Source organism: Tinamus guttatus, unplaced genomic scaffold (genome assembly GCF_059628265.1).
Source record: "Tinamus guttatus ecotype Peru unplaced genomic scaffold, ASM5962826v1 Tinamus_guttatus_pri_ptg000079l, whole genome shotgun sequence".
Lineage (NCBI taxonomy): Eukaryota > Metazoa > Chordata > Aves > Tinamiformes > Tinamidae > Tinamus > Tinamus guttatus.
Window position 1 is genome coordinate 5,371,091 of NW_028288613.1, and position 19,695 is coordinate 5,390,785.

At 37.3% G+C, this 19,695-nt stretch overlaps 1 protein-coding gene across 1 annotated transcript; it reads left to right on the forward strand.

The window, feature by feature from the left end:
• The first annotated feature begins 1,590 nt into the window (after positions 1 to 1,590).
• On the forward strand, positions 1,591 to 16,608 carry FAM204A (family with sequence similarity 204 member A). The gene is made up of 8 exons (XM_088519997.1): positions 1,591 to 1,625; positions 2,262 to 2,620; positions 3,436 to 3,526; positions 4,059 to 4,092; positions 4,294 to 4,393; positions 5,836 to 5,925; positions 15,967 to 16,073; positions 16,446 to 16,608. Exons 2-8 carry the CDS (start codon positions 2,363 to 2,365, stop codon positions 16,495 to 16,497), a joined length of 732 nt encoding a protein of 243 aa, XP_088376123.1. The 5' UTR covers positions 1,591 to 1,625; positions 2,262 to 2,362; the 3' UTR covers positions 16,498 to 16,608.
• Positions 16,609 to 19,695: the final 3,087 nt, after the last annotated feature.

The following is a 19,695-nucleotide window of genomic DNA, read 5'->3' on the forward strand; positions in this document are numbered from 1 at the left end:
AGTAGCCAACAACCACTTCTGCAGCTTTAGCAAACATTGACCTTTGGAGTATAAATGCTTCTAGATGGTGAAAGCCAGGGAGGAGCCTTTTGACATCTTTTCTCAAACAAGGATCTTTTGCTAAGTCAGAATTTGCTGCAGCGGAACTGAGGTTTATTCTGAATTTTGGCTTCCTGAAGTGGCAAATACAATGATTTTGTAATCATAAAATGAACAGCAAGTGTAAATTTGAATACTTCATTTATGTGCACGACCAGTGCCAATTTGTGCCAAAAACTGGATTGCGGATGCTAAATTATGAGCGCAACTTCAGAAGATACAAACTGTGTCATGAAGTGAATGACAAACTACCAAACATGAATTTACAGACCATAAAGACATCAAATTTTTGGAGTGTTCTCAAATTAGGTAACATTAAGAAACCTCATTCAGATGAGTAGTGTAACTATCTAGAATAAATGCCAATGAGTATCCAATATCAATATGTTTATTAATTACCACTTTCCAGTCTGTATACCAAACAGATTCAATTATTAAATGTAAATAAAATAAATCTCTTAAAAATTGATTTCCCAGATGAGAGGAAAAAGTAGTTAGCAAGCTGAGTGTGAAATTTACATGTAGTTCATGAAAAAGTGATTACTTACGGAATTAATTGATTTCAGAAATGAATCTGAGGGTGCAAAATTCTGGCATAAAGAGTAAGCGATCCTGAAGATCCTGTTTTATGTCCATGAGAAAAGTGATTATTTTTTCCTTCCATGTACAGCCAACGTTAGAGGCTGTGATCTACGCGAGAAATCCCTACTGAAGGTAGAGTCCCCGTTATCCCTCTTTATCTTTTGTAATGCTTAACCATTTGCCCCCGTCTCTTTTCCCACAGCTGAACTGTTTGTCCACAACTTGATTTTGTCCTGATTTGATTCAGCAATTTCTTTCTTGCTACTAAGATTTCCTTTCCAATCTGTCCAAAATATGACTCCAAAGCGGAAGCCTCCAGAGTGCACACACTCGGGACACCTTTTGGACGGGATGTTCCCATACCAGGCGCTCCCTGGATCACAACCCCAGATGAGCTTCCCAAAGGACTTTTCACCATCCTCGGAGCACCCTCATGAAAATCCCAGCTCGGTGCCTACAAGCTGCTCCACAACCTGCAGCATCCGGGGCTCAGCTCATCCAGGCTTTCTCCTTTTTCATAGCAACGCAACACATTTGGGGCAATCCCTAAAGGCATTTTCTATCCGTGCGGAGTGAAGTGGCAGGCCCTCCCCAGTTGGTCCCAGTGTAAACATTTTTTTATTGTGTTTCTGTGGATTTATTCTTTTGAACGGCTGCCACTGCCGTACTGCGGTGCACAACCAGGGAGCTGCTGCTGGTGAGCGCACGTTCCAGGGCACGCGCGGCCGCCCGGCCGCCCTGGGCAGCAGCCGGTTCCGCGGGCGGAGGGTCACGCACCGCCCGCGCGGGCCCCGCGAGGCCCCGGGCACGGGGCGGGTAGGCCCGGCCGGTTGTCATGGCGACCGGGCAGGGCGTGCCCGAGGCAGCAAAGCTCCGGCTGATTGGCCGCGGGGCGGGGTCCAATCGGCGGGCGGCATGTTGCGCCGTGTGGAGATGGCGGCGAGGTAAACACGGCGGGTGGCGGGGCGGCCCGGGGCGCTTTGGGGGTGTCGCGGGGGCTCTTGAGCGGCCGTGGCCGGCGCTGGTTCCGCTGCTCCCGCCGGGGTCCCGCTCCCCGGAGCGGGCTGGGCCACTCCCGGCGCTGGTTCCGCTGCTCCCGCCGGGGTCCCGCTCCCCGGAGCGGGCTGGGCCACTCCCGGCGCTGGTTCCGCTGCTCCCGCCGGGGTCCCGCTCCCCGGAGCGGGCTGGGCCACTCCCGGCGCTGGTTCCGCTGCTCCCGCCGGGGTCCCGCTCCCCGGAGCGGGCCGGGCCACTCCCAGCGCTGGTCCCGCTGCTCCCGCCGGGGTCCCGCTCCCCGGAGCGGGCCGGGCCACTCCCAGCGCTGGTCCCGCTGCTCCCGCCGGGGTCCCGCTCCCCGGAGCGGGCTGGGCCACTCCCGGCTGCGCGGTGCCGGGGGCCGCGGCAGGGTGAGTGCGGAAGCTTTTGCGTGTGTTAACTTTAGTCTGCTCACTTACGTCCTCTGCTTCTCTTAAACGGAGAGTATTGGGAGCTTTTTAATGAGCTTATCTAAAGCATCTCAGGGTAGAAGGGTTCTTGGGAGAAATTAGAGTGTTTACCAAAATGTGTTCTGTTATTTTCAGTTTTCTACAGGCTAACAATGTTTCCATCTGAGGATGAGTCGCACATTAGGCTGGCGTCTTTTTGGTGACGCAGAGTGACCTGATCTTATTTCCACTGGAAGATGTGGAGTGGGCTGTTACCCCCAGGACTGAATGAAAGTGACGTTGACTTAAGTTCTGATGATGGGGACGCATTGGATAGTGTGACATCCTGCTCACCAGAAGATATAAAAGAAGATATTAAAACAGTTCAGCGCCCTGAGTTCCAGGAGAGTGAAGCTGAAAGTAGCACTGTCAGTAAATCCCCTTCGATAACTGTGACAGATGGAGAAGATGGCAGTCAAACATGCCCTGCTGGAGTTCCTCTCCACATGTGGAATGTGGGTAACATTACGAGTTTGTAAATATCCATGTGTAAATGCAGTCTACTGAAAGCTGCATGATTGATATTGGGAATAATTCGTGTTGAGTGTGATGGTGTTTTGTGTTTTGTTGTTGCACACTGATGTGATATTAAAAGCACAGCAGGAAAGTATGTAGGTTACACAGTTGCAGCAAGATTTCTATCTATAGTAGAATATGGACTCCGAGCTTTATTAATATAAAAGAAAAAGATTTATAGCTGTGCATAGTAGCCACTGTCCTGATGGTTATGAGTTAAGCAGAGGTTTGCTCCTCTGTTTCACTAAGAATTAGTTACAGCCATTCACTCACAGCTGCTTATGCTCTTGTTGCATGTAGAGCCTGAGAAGAGTGAAGAAAACGGCCTAAGTTTTATGCTCTGGAATCCAAATAAGAACTTAGCAAAAACTTGATGCTCTTCTCTGTTCATATGTGTGGCCTGCTGTACTGTTGGTTATCCTTGAATGCTAAACTGCTGTTGATGCAGCAGCAAGATGCTGAATGCTTCAGGATTGTGCAAATAACGGGACTGTATTTGTTACTGTGCCTCCTTAGAAAACAAGGATAGCTTTAAATAGTTGCCTCATGCAGGGAGGTGACCTCTGAAAATCAGAGAGGTCTGGTGATATAAAGATTAGAGCCAGGTGCAGTTTGCCAACAGAGCCAGGAAACTCAGAGCATAATTTTACTATAGTAGGTAGAGGAAAATATCATGAATAAAGGAGCTGTTAGGACAGCCTTTTTCAGCACATTATGATTACAAGAAAAAAGTCTGCTTTTTTCCATCTTGTAGAAATTTTTGGAGCTTCAGAAGAGAAAACGTGAAATGGAAACCCAACCAAATCAGGGAAACAGAGACCGAAAAAGAAAGCGCCGCAGAAAAGGTGTTTATTTTAATTACAGAACTTATTTTCTCAAAAATATATTAATGTGAATAAATTGCAAATGAGATTTGCAGGGTTTTTTGGTTGTGTTTTTTTTTTTTTTCCGTCCTCCAAGAATTGTAATAAAATGCCTGAGTAGATGTTGTCTCACTGTTAACTAGTGTTTTGTTTTTTCGAGTTGCTTCTTCAACTAAACATCCTTATGCACCTTTTTAAAAGGGAGATAGTGTTCTTTATTATTAGTTCTTATTTATACTGGCCAATTATTTCAGTCAGTCTAGAAAACAGACTTTGGTATCTTCCAATTACAATTTTTCTTCATGGATATTGCAGGAGTGTTTTTCATGCCACCCCCCCCCCCCCCCCCGAAAAGCCTGAGTCATTTAGATACACATGATCACTGGCAATAAGTCCTAGAATGTTAATCTTTCTAAGGGAATGTGACCAATTAGAATTCTGTTAACTTCATTGAATGCTATAAGGTACTGCTGTGTAACATCACATCTTTGTTGTTGTTGTTGTTTTATTACAGAAAAACTGAAAAAGAACAATGAAGTGACTGAGAGGTATAAACAGATTGGTGTGATTATCTGAGATCTATTTTTAAATATAAGGCTTGTAAGTATAAGGGGAAGTTGAGAAAAGATGAAGTATTTAATTTCATCTCCATTAAAAAAAATGAGTGGGTGAAAGAGATGAAGAATATTACAGCAGTGGAAAACAAGCTTTTTATAGTGTTTTTTCTTCTTTTTTTTTTTTTTTTGTAGTCAACAGTTGGCAAATGAAGAGCATTGGAAAGAGCTTACACAATACTTTGGAATCAATGACAAATTTGAAACACTTGTGAAAAGCAGGACTCCACAAAAGGTAAATGTTGATTAAAAAAAAACAATGTCAGCTTGTGCTCATAATAAAAATAAGTCACCTTAACTGAAACAGGAGTGGAACTGAGACCATTTGAAAGCATGGGAGTGATTACATCACGCTGAAGAATAATATGCATGATATGCGTGACTATATCCTTTCTATCTTTTATTGTATCATAGTGAGAAACAAATTCTTTGCATATTTAACTACAGTGTTTTTGTGTGTGTGTGAAGAAACTCAATCTCTTCCCAAATATTTTATAGTTAGCCATATTAAGAAAATTACAGTCCCACAAGATGGACAAGTTGAACTTGTTGTTCAGGCGTTCTTAAAATGTTGTTTGTTCTGTAGCTCTTCCAGTGGAGGCCTGTGTAAATTTTGTGATGTCAAATGTTTAGTTAGCATCACTTTCTCTTATAAAAATGTTCTGTGTTTTATTTGGTTTCATTCTTTGGAGTGTGTGTGTGTGTGTGTGTGTGGTGGCGGGTTTTGTTGGTAGGGGTGGTGATTTGTGGGTGGTTTTTTTGTTTGTTTGGATTTTTTTTTTTTTTTTTTTTTTGCCTGCAGTAAACTTTGGTGCACATTTCTATAGTTTTTCCTTTTGGTGGAAATACAGTTTTCATTAAACCACTCTGGATTTGTATGGAATACGACCCAAAGTGCTAGAATGCAGATGCTCTCTACCTAAATTAAGAGATTGTATTGCTGGCTCTGCCTGCTACCTCTTTTCAGGAAAAGACATCTGACACAACCGGCTATTGCTTCAGAAATGTCCACTTACAGTTTCTGTTTAATATTTATTTGCCATTTACTGTTATATTGCTTCTAAATTTGTTCTCTAAACAAGTTAGAGGCTATGTTGATCATAAAGGCTAGTTTCTTGTTTTCAGAGGTCTAAAAAATTGTGAAGCATTTCCATTGTTTCCAAAATTTTAGCAGTCAATTTTTTGTTTGCTTATGTGTGTGTGGTGTGTGTGTGTTTTTTTTTTTTTTTTTTTTTTTTTAAAACTACAGTGGATTGAAACAATGCCAGGGATTCAGTTTTTAGAACTGTAATGATGGAGTGGTAATTGCGATTCTTCATATTACCTAACACTCATTTCACATATTGTTTAGAAAGCTCCAGGGATGGAATAGGTGAGCCAACTTCAGATGAAATTTTATTGTGACAAAGTAGTCTGTGCAATCTTTTTTAACCTACAGTGTTGTGCACGTAAGGTGGAACTAATGCAATGATGTGAGCTCAGACAACCTTTGAGTGAATTCTGAATTATACTGCTCATTACAATACGTAGACAAAATTTGTTTGTCATAGGAATGACATGTTTCTGGAATATTTTAAAATAAGAATTTTGTGAAAGAAATACGGCTTGAAAAGGAGATACTTGTTTTGGAAGTATTATTTCTTATGTCCTAAAGACTACTGTTTTTGTTCTTTCTAGTCTGGCCTTGAACTTAGCATAGAGAAGTCTGTGGCGGAAGGTGACATTGATAAAGCTGAGGAGCTGAGTGATAGATTAGCCCTTCGGGAGGTAAGTGTCCTGTTAACAAAAGCTCTTAGAAAACACTTAGTTTTGTACATGGTTTTGTACATGCTGTTCGCTGCATTCCTTCTCTGAAAAGTGTCCATGGCTTAAGCCTGTAGAAAGGTAAGGATCTAACAAGTTCATGTCAAGATATTAGAGATATTTATACAATGCATGAATATTTCTTTTGCGAAAAAAAAATTAGCTTAAATAAATAACTCCAAATAAATTTAGGTGTAAAAATTAAATATCTTCATGAGACTGTCATGTTAGCTAGTACATCTGAGTAATTTTGTGAAGGTTATGTGACTTTTACTGCAGAAGTTGGATCCTTTAAGCTTGGATCCAAGCAAACAGATTCCTTGTCAGTTTCAGATGTTTGTCTGAATTGAGATTTGGTATGAGAAATACAGTTTGGTTGGTGCACATATGGTAGGTAGTGGCAGCAGTGGTGTGGCTCCGAAATCAGCGTAAGCTGTTGAGCTCCCCTTGCTTTGTGCAGAGAAGGAAAATGTGAATCAACAAAATCAAGATAAAAAACCAGCTAGAATACTTTTAAGTACAGGTAAGTTTAAAAAAAAAAAAAGTGTGTGTGTATTTATGCATATAATATATATTTATGCATATAATATACAAAAAGTGCCAGAAGGCTAGAGCAGTGGAGAAGCTGTCCCCTTAAAAGTTTTTGCTTTCAGTCATCTATTTCCATGCTTTTCCATCTCCACAGAAATAACTGGGGTTTTACGGTAATGTCAAAAGACATTAAAAAAAAAAAGGAAATAAAGTCTTGAGTACTTCTCATTTTGATACAAATATAAAAATGTTTAGCTACAGTAAAGTGAAGCTTTTGAGTAAAGCTGTAATTGATTTGATGTAAAATTATACATTTAAATATCTTCTAATGCAATATAATATACTATTATGATTATTTTAAAGACAGATGGCAGGAAATACAGTTCTTATCGTTCTATAAATATTTTCTGTGAAGCTAACTTTCTCAGGGTTGTTTCTGCACATTCATTAGAAACACCTACACTTGTGTAGACACTCAGGGTAGTTGCTAATTTCTAGGCTCCATTTTCCATCTTTTCATTGGTAAATCCTCACTGCACATAAATGATAGTCCATAACTGAAAGCAGAAATCGTGTGATGTGCCCTTTAAGTCTGCCTGGCTTCTTGTAGTGATACTGTTATATTACCTTTTATGTATAGATATTAAAGCATTCTTACTATTCTCCTTCACAATCGGATCATACCATCTTTTCTGAGTGGTTAGAGTATCATAATCAATAAAACATACTAAGGTTCCAGTGCAAATTGTTTGACTATAAAACAAATTAATGTAAGAAGTTCTAAGGTTTTGTAATATTAATGATAAACTGCTATCTGATTTTGGTAGCTATGGAATTGTACAGCATCTAGCATATCTCAGGTGCTACAACAATATATTATTATTTGTGGAACATTAGCTCCAAATTGTTGACTTTCAAATATTAACATGTTGTAATTCTGAAAACAAAATGCCGGGAGCATTATTAGTATTCACAGCCTTGCCTTGGTTTTGGTTAAGTGGGTTTATCTGAATAAATAGCATGTTGAGAGAAGGAAAACTCAAATGACTCATGAGGAGCTCTGAACACAGAATCCTGGTGAATTCACTGGGGCTCTCCTGTTGTGGAGATCTGCAGCATAACACTGTGCAAGATTGCTTTTTCTTTGTGATTTTAAAGAGTCTGTATTTTTTTTAATGGATCTTCTAATTTTGCCCTATTGTAAGGAAAACCTTAGTGACTAATGCTGATTCAGTGAAGAGCAGTAAAAAAGAATTCAGTCACGGGACAGGCTGATTTAATACAGCATGTTTGTATATAAGTACAATTAATAAAATGCTGTCTTCATGGCATTATATAGCATTGATTTAAAAACATGTCCTTTCCTCTCTTTGCAATGTAAAGAAATGTGACTTCATTTTATATAATACTTGGAAATAAGTTAATTACTTTATGAAGCATTTGGTTTCATTGTGTCCCTTTCCATGCCTGATACTGTCGCACTCAGGAGTGAATTGTGCTATGACTGCATTGGAGTATGAAGCTTATGAAATCCTCATAAATAACCGGATGAGTTGGTATTCTTTTATCTGGGCCTCATCTTTCTATGTATATTTTCATTTTTCTTGAGCAGTGTTGCAGGGTTAGGGAGGATAAGAGAAATGAGCTGCCTTCTGTTTGGGGTACAGCCCCTTGCTGCCACGTGAAAAACCTTCAGTGGGTAGGTGTTCTTTTTTTGAAATCAGGTGTATGGATTTTTAATCGGCACCATTTTCTTTGCAAGAAGCAGTGACTGGAACCTGCTGATAAAGCTTTTGCTTTGAGGCACAGATCCCAGAGTTCTTAAAGCCGTTTCCTGCTTTAATAAGTGAAACTAATTTTTGATGTATAACATTTATAAGCCTGTGAAACTGATAGGGCAGCTTCAGTATTTAGAAAAATGAAGCCAAAAATAAACAGATGACTGAGAATAGGCAGTAAAACGTGTCCTAAAAAGCAAAGGAATGCCAAAATGATGCTGTCACTGTGCTATCATTATGATAGTGAGAGTGGTTTTTTAATCAGATTCCCTCAAAATCTGTGATGATTTAGGCAATATGCATAATCTAGCAGCTGTGAGTAGATTACTGAAATTTACATCCTTAAAACTCAAATGATATTGCCTTGAGTTTCCTGTGTGTTTTGGTTTCCATGTGGCACTTGTTGCGGATCCGTTAAGGAGTATCTTGTTGCTCTTGCTGTCAGTGACACTTGGGGGTGTATACTGCTTGTTAAATGCTTTCAGGGATATGTACTGCAGCTTAGGTTTTCTTATTCCCATAGCATTCTTGGGTTTAGATTGAGAGTTGGATTTGCTTGTTGCAATGTCTAAGTTCTATATGGAGACGTTTTAGTACTGTGTCTAATTCAAAGCCATTTAGGAATTTCTAAAATTTCCTATTAGACAAATGCTGAATTTTGAAACTAGACTTGCACAGATTACTGGAATTCAGACATCCTCCTTCCCCTGGGTTGACTGGACTTAACTGATCCTTGGGTGCTTTGTGCAAGTTTCTGTATTTGCAAGTGACTGTGTGAATTCACAGGCAGCTCTTGAGATTGTGATTATAAATGTATTGTCCCATCTTTGGCAGTTTAATCTCTTTGCAAATCTCACTAGTACACCTTGTTGTCACCCTAGTTTAGGAATAGAGAAGTTACTGCAGTTTGAGAGGTGACAGGCTGGATACCTCCAACTGTAGAATCCTTTGCCATCCCTCACAAGGTGTCCTCCTCAGGGATGTCTTCCCTCACTAAGGAGTTCTAGTGGTCCTGAAATTCTTGATTGTTTTACTCTAATATGAGTAAATTTCTTCCAGGGAGATTATGGGCATGTGAGTAACTCTGCTTTTTCAGGCAGACTGGTTCTGGGATCTTGACCATTTCTGTGCTGTGTCTGCGTGTACAATCAGCTTGGTTATGTGTGATTAACGTTTTTGTTGAGCGTCAGTGTAACACAAATGAGCTATATTTATTAATTTCCACTCAATGTGCTTAATCTATAGTGAATTGAAGAGCGTTTCTGCAATAACCACATCATTGCTATAGTATTGAGTAATATGCAGTTAGGGTATGGTATATGATTGTAAAGCAGTTGCTATCATTGTAATATGGTAACAGTTGAAGGCTTCTGGTGTTGACAATGTGCCTCATGGTTTAAAGTTGTTCCTCTTAAGCATAGAAAGGAATACCTAGAGCTATAGTTTCAATACTGTGTATCTAATGATAACTTGTTTAACTCCAGAGATGTCTAGACAAGCATTAATATACAGGTAGGAGTTATCCACACAGCCCCAAACCTTTTAGAATGTAGATAAAAATACTTTTATGTATACATTTAACTGGCATTTAAAATGTAGATGTTTAAAAATGGTTTTCTTGTTGATACTCTAAGGTAGGCTGAATCTTGGAAAGTTAGAGCCCTGTTGACCATCCATAATAGGAAGTGTTTATGCTCCTTTTGAGGAAAGATGTCACTTTGAGGTACCACTTTTTTGTGTGTGTTTCTGGAAGCAGAATGAGGATTTCTGTGTGGCTCTGCTGTTCTGAGAACTCGTTTGGTTTGACTGTAAACTTTGTGTTTTGCTCGTGGTTGTGTGATGGGTTTGTTTTGTTTTGTCAGTGCTTGGTAGTTAGGTGCCACGCTGTCTAAGAATGTATTAGCCCCAGGACTGAAACTCGAGCGCAAATTCTTGACCATATTAGACTTACCTGTCAGAAGAAACTTCTAGAATACTTTGTAAATTAGTATGCTACATTACTGAACTAGTGTTGTCAGTCCCTAAATAGCTGGGCTTTTTGACAGCCCTGTTCCTGAGTGCTTCGCTTTTAGTGGTTTCTGGCATTTTGGTGAAAGACTTAAAAGGTGTAATTTACAAGGAACTATGGTACTGTAATCAAGTTTAAATGCAATACCTATATTATAATCAGACAAATTAATTAGCTGGTCAGTCATTCTTGTGTTACAGCAATCAGTCTTGCTGTTCTCTCCAAAATTAGTGTTGCAATGGTTTTGCCCACTTCCTAACATCAAGTTGGTAATCATCCTTTGTAAGTAAATCCTGGCCAGATAATTTAAATGGGAAGTACAAGAGCCAAGTTCTGCTCGTGTTCAGAGTTCTCCTTCATAACCATTGAGAGCCATTACATGAGCTGGTATTTTCCTTATAAATATCTATGTAGAATATGACTGGTCAGCTGGCTGTACATTCATTTGTGTTAAGAATATGCAGGTTATGGTGTTTGGTGAAGTGCCTGTCCTTCTATCTGCATAATACTGTCACCTAAGAATTCTGTGTAACACTCGGAATTTGTCCTGATGGTTTTACATACCTGAAGAGACTCATGTAATTTTATACAGAATATAACCAAGCACCAATTAACTCAGAACACCTGCCTACTGAAGGACTGTTTTTAAAACATACATATCTATATAATATTCTGCATATACGATGGATTCCTCTCTAATGGTTAGTAGAGGTGCTTCCAAATCTGTCCTCAATGAGGTTGTTTTCTTTTAACCTTTGGAATGTGGCAGGGTTATCACCTAGAATTACATTTTTATGCTCCCTAATTATGTATATCTTTTCCTTAACAAACCTTAAAAAAAGATTTCAGATGTTACAAGTCTAATTAAAGAGACAGACAAAGCACAGTTTATACTGTAGATTTTTTCTGCAGTTCAATTAATCAGCATGTTTTCTCTTTTAATTAAAACCATTTTAGTAAATTAAAGCCCACAGCAAAACACATATATAATTTGTTTGTAATTAGCTCTTAATTGGTGGTAGTTGAAGCTTAGCACCCTTGGTTTCTTTCTTCATGATTGCCATTTTATTAGCAGCCAGTCATTAATTAATCTTTTTTTCTAATTAGCTTATAAAACTGTTGATGGCACATTATTGTAAATGTGATTTTAAGTTCAAAGCTTGTTAATAAGCTTTCTTACTTAGAAGAACAGAGATAAAGAAATTGCTGAAAACAGTACTACAGTTCTTTTTTTAAAACTGCCTTTCTTATAAGGCAGCTGTGTAAAGCATCTAACAGCTTATAGTTAATTTTTTAATACTGTGTTTTCTCATGAATGGAGGAAGTTGCTTGCATTTAAATGTTTAAATCTAGAGAAGAGCTTAGATGTTAGAACATTTTCCTGTCCTTGCTCCATTACTGTGTCATCTAAATATAATTTGGTGTTGTAATACACAGCATAAAAATACAACAAAGGTATTACAAACTATTTTACAGTGGAAGTTGAGCACATCATTGAAAGGGGACAATTTTCACTGCAAAATCCACTCAGTATTCTTGTTTGCTTTATATATTTTATATACGTCAGCAATGGATAACATTCCATAACATAAAAGGAGAAAATCGTTGCTAAAGGCAAGCCTGAAATAACTAGATTCATACTTGATGAGAAACTGTAACATATATTATAAGGCTGTTTGGCTTCTCTGATATGACCATAGGATATTTCAGGACCTGTTTGAATATAGATGTTTTGTTAGAGCTTCTGCGGGTTTAGCATTTTGTGTGTCACACTTCAATATTTCTGGAACAATTCTTGGATCTGTTGGATTCGTATCATGGATGTGGCTATTTCTCAATGTGATTTTTAATGAAAAGTCTTTTGCTTTTTATTTTTTCAAGTTAAATATGTCACAATTTTCAAGGTTTCTCAAAGTTACAGTAGATTCAGTTGCAACTTAATAAAATGTTTACTCCTCTGCTCGAACTTTACATACTATTCCAACTTCAGCCATTTCTTCGCTTGTTTTAAAAGTGTTTTATGATGCTGTGCAAGAAACACTAGAAAGGGATAGCTGACAAGGAAAAAATTAAAAATTGGATAAAAAGTAAATGAATAATGTCATATTACTAAAAAGATGAGAGGCTAATTTGTGCCGACTTTTTGCTAATTTTGTTCAAGCCTCAAAATGAGGAGCTGTCACCCGTTCTGTGTAGCACTGATGACAGTGCCAATGATCCATGAAATAAGCTGCCGCTGGCTTTGTTCTGATAAGAATGAACAAATCTGCACAATGTACGGCTCCCAGAATCTCATTTTCATACTTGCATGCAGGCTAAAAGAAATAAGCTGTTTGCAGGCTTGATTAATCAGACATTTGAGGGTTTTTTGTCTCTTTGATCTCTTTCGTCTCCTAGGTAACTTGCTTGACATTAATGTTGAGCTTGAGTAAAGACAATCAGGAATTGTAGACCAAACTGATATAAAAATTAAAGACCTTAACACTTTAAGTACTCCAGTAATGGTTCCGCTTTACTTCAGAAAACATCTGTTTTCATTTAATTAAAGAACAAAAGAAAGTGGCATAAATATTTTTCAGAGAAACCTGTTATTCCATAAAAAAAAGTTAAAGTATGATAATTGGTATTTTTAAATAAACGCCTTGAAACTGTTCATAAAGGGGGGAAAAAAGCTTTGGAAATTTGTTACAAGGTAACAATTTCAGATGAGAAATTTTATGAAAAATAATACGAGAAGAAATTTTCATTTATGTTGCATTAACATCTATAGTAAGATATTTGATATGATTATTGGTGAATTTCGAAAGGGGAAGCTTTTTTTCCCCTGTAGAAACTCCTTTTTTTTTTAAAGTTTGTCATAAAAATATATATACTGTGTTACAAGGATGAACCATTATATCAGTTTTACTGCCCAATATGATTTACACACTTTAAACCTGTAAAATTGAAAGGAATTAAAAAAAAAAAATGTCGCAGTGCGTTTGCTTGAGGTTATGCAGACGCTTTTACAAATCTTCCAAGTGGCTGTAAAGATGAATGCCTCAAGGGTCTAGCCAGGGCCCTGCTTTTCCAACCAGCTAAAGCCCTTATCTTAAATCCAAGCAAAGTACCATTAATCTTTTTGAAAGACCTTTTATGGCTTTTAATATATCCCAAATTAGAACATTTTACACCCTTGGTTCCTGAAATATGGTGATAAAAAGCCTTTAGAGCTTAATTTTCCTTACTGCGTGCTCTGACCAATTTGCAGTTCTTTGTGATAATGTTTAGACACCTTAATTAAAATGCAGCAAAATATTGGATGTTCTATATGGAAAATGCTGATACTTTGACTACACAAGAAATTGTTGTATATATTTTTTATTCATGTTTTCTCACTTCTTTTAACATTATATTTTATTGAGTTATCTGATGACCTGAAATGTGTGGAGATTTTTGTTGTTTTTATTAAATGAAACCCCCACTGCCCAAGCTTTTGGGGATTTCTTTTGGGAGGGGAAGTGAAGATGTATGTCTTGGTGCGGGAGCAGGTGCTGTTTAATCTGGCTAAAATTTGTCTGTGCGTTTATGTGACACATTTGTTTTCATGTCTTGCAAATGTTTCTCTATGTAGCCTAGAAATGATAACACTAATGCTGCAGAATGTGTCTCCTTTTCCTTCTACATTTGCTACAGAGAATCTTCTTATCCCATTTTTCCATACCTTTCAAGACGGAAGAATTCATTCTGCCTTCCAAGAAATAAAAATCAAAAGATTTTTTTTTAGCACTTGTATAGACCTCACTTGCATGTAATTATACATGTATAAATCTTTAATAGGCCTATTATATTATATTTTAAGGAGATAAAATAATTCCTTATGTAGTAAGAGTTAAGTTTTGAGTGTATTAGATGATAAAATGCAATTCAGAAGTAATATTTAAGGGCATATTTCTTCTGACTGAATACACTGTCCAGTCATCAAATTGCTGTGTTTTTGACCTAATAAGTAAGCTGGTATTAGTTAACAAGTTATTTAAATATTTGAGTTAAGCTTTCTTAGGTATTTTTATAGTGCAAGTGTGACATTCACAACTAGTAGCTACTCTTAAGTTAGTCTTAAGGTGTCTACCAGAGCATGGCATTCTCTTATTTACTTTGCCACTTGATGTCTGAATGCCGAGGCTTAAATATTACTTTTGAATTACTGATAATATTAAATACTGCTCCTGTTCAGGAGAAGAAATAAACAATGATATCAAAGTTTTTAAGTATGTAATCACATGATCTAGTTTGTACATCAAGATAATTTCATAGATGCATATTTATGACCTAAAATAAAGGCAGATATTAGATAAAATAATTGTTTAGCTTTAGTCATTTTACACAATTCCTTTAATATTATGCATGATTTTTTAACTCTTTGCTGCCCCAGTGCTTAGGGTCTCAAAGCACAAACTGTTACGGTGCGCAGTGCTCTACGCAGCCTTCCCTGGGTAGTTTCTTTCTTGAATGGTAGGTGAGTGGTGTGATCAGCAAGACAGGTTTATTTATTTTTTCCCCCCCATCTTTCATCCTATACTATTAATCTGGGTTTCCACATGAAGCTTTCCTAGGTGGGGGAGTTCTGAGCATGTGCTCAACACCCATCACTGGAAGCGCATTCTTGAGTCGCCTCCTCTTATTTGGACAATGCATCTTTCAGCGCAAATACAGATGTATAGATGCAGCAGATTGACATGTATAAGTGTGAAGCAGAGACTTTTTACCAAAATTTTGGAGTCTTCTATGACTTGGTACTCCCATGCTTCTTTCCTTTGATCCTCTAAAGACTGTAAAATTTAGAAATATGATAGCTGACTTCAGTAGGCTTTGGATTAGTTAGAAGGAAAACCCGTTTTGCCAGCATAACAGCTCAGAGCACTTTTTTGCTTAAAGAAATTCTCTTTTTGTCTTGGAGGAAAGGGGTAACTTTTGAGACCAAATTCTTCCATAATTCGTACTTTAGTTTCAAAAAATGTTAAGTAATTACAGTAATCGCAGAATGTAACTAAAATGAGCAATGTTATGAATGTTAACTGAAGAAAATACTTTGGTCAAAGTTCATGGTCTCATTATTATTTTTCTTCTCTTCCCCTCCACGTATACTAATGTGAAATAATTTGGGATGTAAATAATGTTTATGAAAGTAGTATTCCCCTACAGCCTATTAAGACCTTCTGAAGCCAGATGGACTCTAAGGAGACACTGCTTCATTAAAATGTCTGCAGGAACTCCAGCAAACGGAGTGGTGTAGCCTGACACTGTCATTTTAAAACAGGCTGCAGACTGGTCAAGTAGAGAGATACAGAGATGTGAAGGAAGGAAGTGGAGGGGGAAGAGTCACAGCTCTTGTCCTTTGCTTTTAGCCATGTGAGTGTGTGTTTGTGTGTGTACTTTTTTGGTTGATTATTGTGTGTTTTTTTTTTTTTTTTCTTTAATGGAAAGATATGGTGTGGAAAATGATAGCCTACTTAGGATCCCCCTCCTTAGTTATCTCTTGAGACAGTCTTGTCCATCCAATCTTATAGTAGAACATTAGCCTAAATGCTAAAATGTTTGATGGATTTTGAGAATCAATGTTAGATCAGTTCTTTTGTGGGGCTTATGTTTCACATGAGCCCTATACTTCAATTTGACTTTCTTTTGTTCCTTTTTTTTGTCTCGTAGCTTGGAGTGAAAATTGCCAAAGCTACTGCTTGTCGCAACTTTGTAAAAGCTAAACAAGAAGCAGAGGCTGCCCAGGAGGCTCGAAGGAAAAAGAAGCTTGCTTGGGGGTGAGTCATTTTGAGTATGGAATTAGGCATTTGTGGTTTCATGGCACTACATGTATACAATGCAATTTCAGTTAACTCTTTCCTTAGCCGGAATAGGCTCCTACTGATTTTATTTGCTAGTTTAACCTTGGGTTTCCTGTTTTGTTGTGGAATTGGTTTGTGTTGTTGAGACTAAATAGGGAGGCTTTACTAGTCTTGATCATATTTATGTTTGTCTTTTGTTTAAACAGCCAATACCTGCTAAAAAAGCTGTATGTGGGGGAGCTTGTTTTTCTGTGTTTTTTTTTTTTTTCTATTGCTGTCACTGTGGTATGGTTGAATTCTTGACCCTTATGTTCATGATCCTTAATGTGTTTTTGTGTTCCATTTCAGATTTGAAGCTAAGAAAAGGTGGGAAACAAAAAGCAACATGGGGTACATGTAACTCATGTTGCTTCCCTCAGGACTCATATGCCTGCTCTTATCTGCAGAATCTTTGTGGGTGACTTTTTCTTAAATTGAAATCAAAAACAATACAATTATTAAAAAGGCATCATTTTTTTGTGTTTCTCTTTATGCTGTTTGAGTACAGGATCTTGTTTCAAGTCTCAATTGTCAAGTAGCAAATACATAAGTGTTTTGACACTTAGATACTGTTGTTCTCCAAAATGTGAAAATCATTGTAGATAATACCAAGTTGGAGTCTGACAGAGAATTCTTTAAAGTTGTAATAAAATATTTGATTCAAATGTGTTCTTCTGTGTCAGGGTGTAATTATAATACAGTGGTATGTAGGTATAGGCAGAGGAGTAAGTTCCTTACTAAGTTATACAGACACACTGCAGTTCTTTTCTTTTTTTTCTGCATTGAAGAGGGTGCTCAAGGTTTCTATTTAAAAAAAAAAAAAGGGGGGGGGGGGAAGGACCAAAGCAAACTCACCCTGCCTGTTTAAAATGACTATTATTTCTGTATATGACTTTATTGCTTAGCAAATAAGGGAGGGGGAGGGAAAAAAGCGGGGGTGATTGACTCTTTTCATCATCTCTTGAAGGTCTGGTACTATTTATCATATTTTGGTATCTTGTGTTCAAAATGATTCAAATTTCTACTTTGCTTTTCTTTGCAAGCACTCAGATTTTGAAATCTCAATATCTTTGAGCAGATCAAGTGTAGAAATGCAGATATCAACTGTACAATGTAGCAGATTTTAGATGCTTTATCGACACTCAAGAAAATGCAGGTTTTTGTTCCAAGTTTTACATATCAATTATGACTTAAATGTTTGTTTTCATCAATTCCTGTTAGTATAATGTTTCTTTGAATTTTTTCAGTGAAAAATAAGGATGCATTCAAAACTAATAACTCTTCCCTGAGGGTTGTGCATGTATGTTTAGTCTCCACAGTGCCTGAAGTGAATTGGTAAATATAAATGTCAGTTGTTATTAACCAAGATTAATATGTTTCAGGCCAAAGGTATGTTATTAGTGTAATGGTGATTTACTATTAAAGTACTTCAGGCTAAAACAACTTGCCAACAAATAGCAATTTAAAGTTTTACAGCACCAATTCAGAGAGTTTACGTTTGCAGTCTAACATATATAGAATAGTGCATTTTTGTTCATTAGCCCTCAGGAAAGGGTGTGTGTGTTTTTTTTTTTTTTTTTCTTTTTTCTTTTTTTTTCTTTTTTAAACAAAACCACATATTTCTTTCAGAAAGTTGAGTTTGCCATATGGTAATATTCAGTTAGCTGTAATTAGTCAAGATGACAATTAAATACAATTGCTACAAGTGTAAATCGGGGACTAAACAGGTTTCTGCAATGGAACACCATAAATCTACTGGTTATTTTGGTTGTTTTTAAAAGATAAAAATAAATATACTGACTTTGGAAACATGGCATCTCTAAAAATGCAATTTTTTATAAACTTTTTTACATTTTGTTTAAAAAAGGTAGATTTTACTATGCAACTTCATCTAGATCTCTGTCGTGTTCGGTAACACCATCTTTTAGTTTAAGTGGTTAGTGAAGACAAATGTCATATCAGTTCCTTAAAGATATCATTAAAACAGTTCCAGAGCAGTATATTTGTGCAAAATGTTCTTGTTCAAAGCTCAAGACTACAGGCACTCAGTACCATGGTGACTTTATTTTTAAGCACTTGGTAGGTGTTAGATGCAGTTGACCTTTCTGCTCATAATCTCCCGAAAAGCCAAATCATGCTGCTCATTTTGTGCTGAAAATATCAGCAATCTTCCATTCCTTAATTATTTACAGGTAACTTGTATTGGACAAAAATGTGGCAAATCTTGTCTGAATAGTTACTGGTCAAATACAAATCTTCACCTAATAAGAATGATTGATACAGAGTGTGTGGTATAAAAGAAAGAGAAACCATTAAAAAAACATTATCTGAGACGTTGCTTCTTTGTATTCACCTCAACAGTGCATACCTTCATGTTATACTTTTCACTTTCATTTATAATAACTAATTACTTTTATGGTAGGCCATTAATAATGTAATTATTTAGGAGGTGCAGAAAACGTTTGCTTTGGGTTGCTCGTGTGATGAATTAAAAATACCGCATTTCAAGCAGTTTGGTGTACCTAAAGTCTTCACTTAATGTCTGCTAATTTTCAGAGTTATACCATGTTCAAAAAACTATTAAAATCTAATTAACAGAGAAAATACAGAAAGCCTAATACAGCCACATAGAGATCTGAATATATAGAGACAACTTACACACATAATTGTTATTTAATAAACATCCTCCTAAATTGCTGAACTAATTGTACATATTTTACACTGCTGCCATTTTTATTGCATGGTTGTCCTCTGAATTTTGGCCAAACAAGCTAAACTACCTTGTAAGCTATTAAATAAGATAAAAGATTTTTTTTTTTTTTTTAAAGTCATTTTTAGCTGATGTTTTTCCAAATCCTCGTTTTGGATAAGCAAAACCTCTATAATCAGCCTAACTAAATTTGAGCTCTAAAAAGCAGTTTTTCCAATATAAATGAAAAGTTTCACCCCCTGTCTTGTGGTTTGACTGAAATTAAGATTTAGAGAAATGTACTTACTGATTTCAGTGCAATTGTTGTATGCAAGGTAAGTATTTATTGCTGTATATTTGTTGTCTTGGATTGGGTCAGTAATTACAAAGGCCTAAGTTTCTTCCTGCACTCAGAAGCCTTAAGTAACTTAAGTCTGTGCATGTTATTTTAATTTTACCCCATTTTTTCCTCTATTAGTTTCATATTTCTTCAAGCTGTCGTGCTGTTCCCTTAACTACACTGAGTAGCAGTTTCCCAAAGTGTTGGCACCTTCCTAAGCTGCTGGTGTCCAGAGTAAAGAGGAAAACTAATTTTGCCAAGGGAAACGTCCTCCCACAATTATCCACTGTTCTTGAGCTAGGCTTGTATCTTAAGCCGGGTTGTAGCCGAGCTTTGTGTGTAACTTTGCTGACAAGGCCTCTTGGCTCAGGTTATAGTGTAGGCCTCAACCTATGCTCAGCTCAACCCAGGAGTGGGTTCATTTGCTTTTGGTTTTACAGTGGACTTGGGTAGTCCACTGTACCATGGTAACTTTATTTTTAATAACTCGCAGCTCTCTGCTGTTCCCCTGAGCAGTACAGATGTCCCTT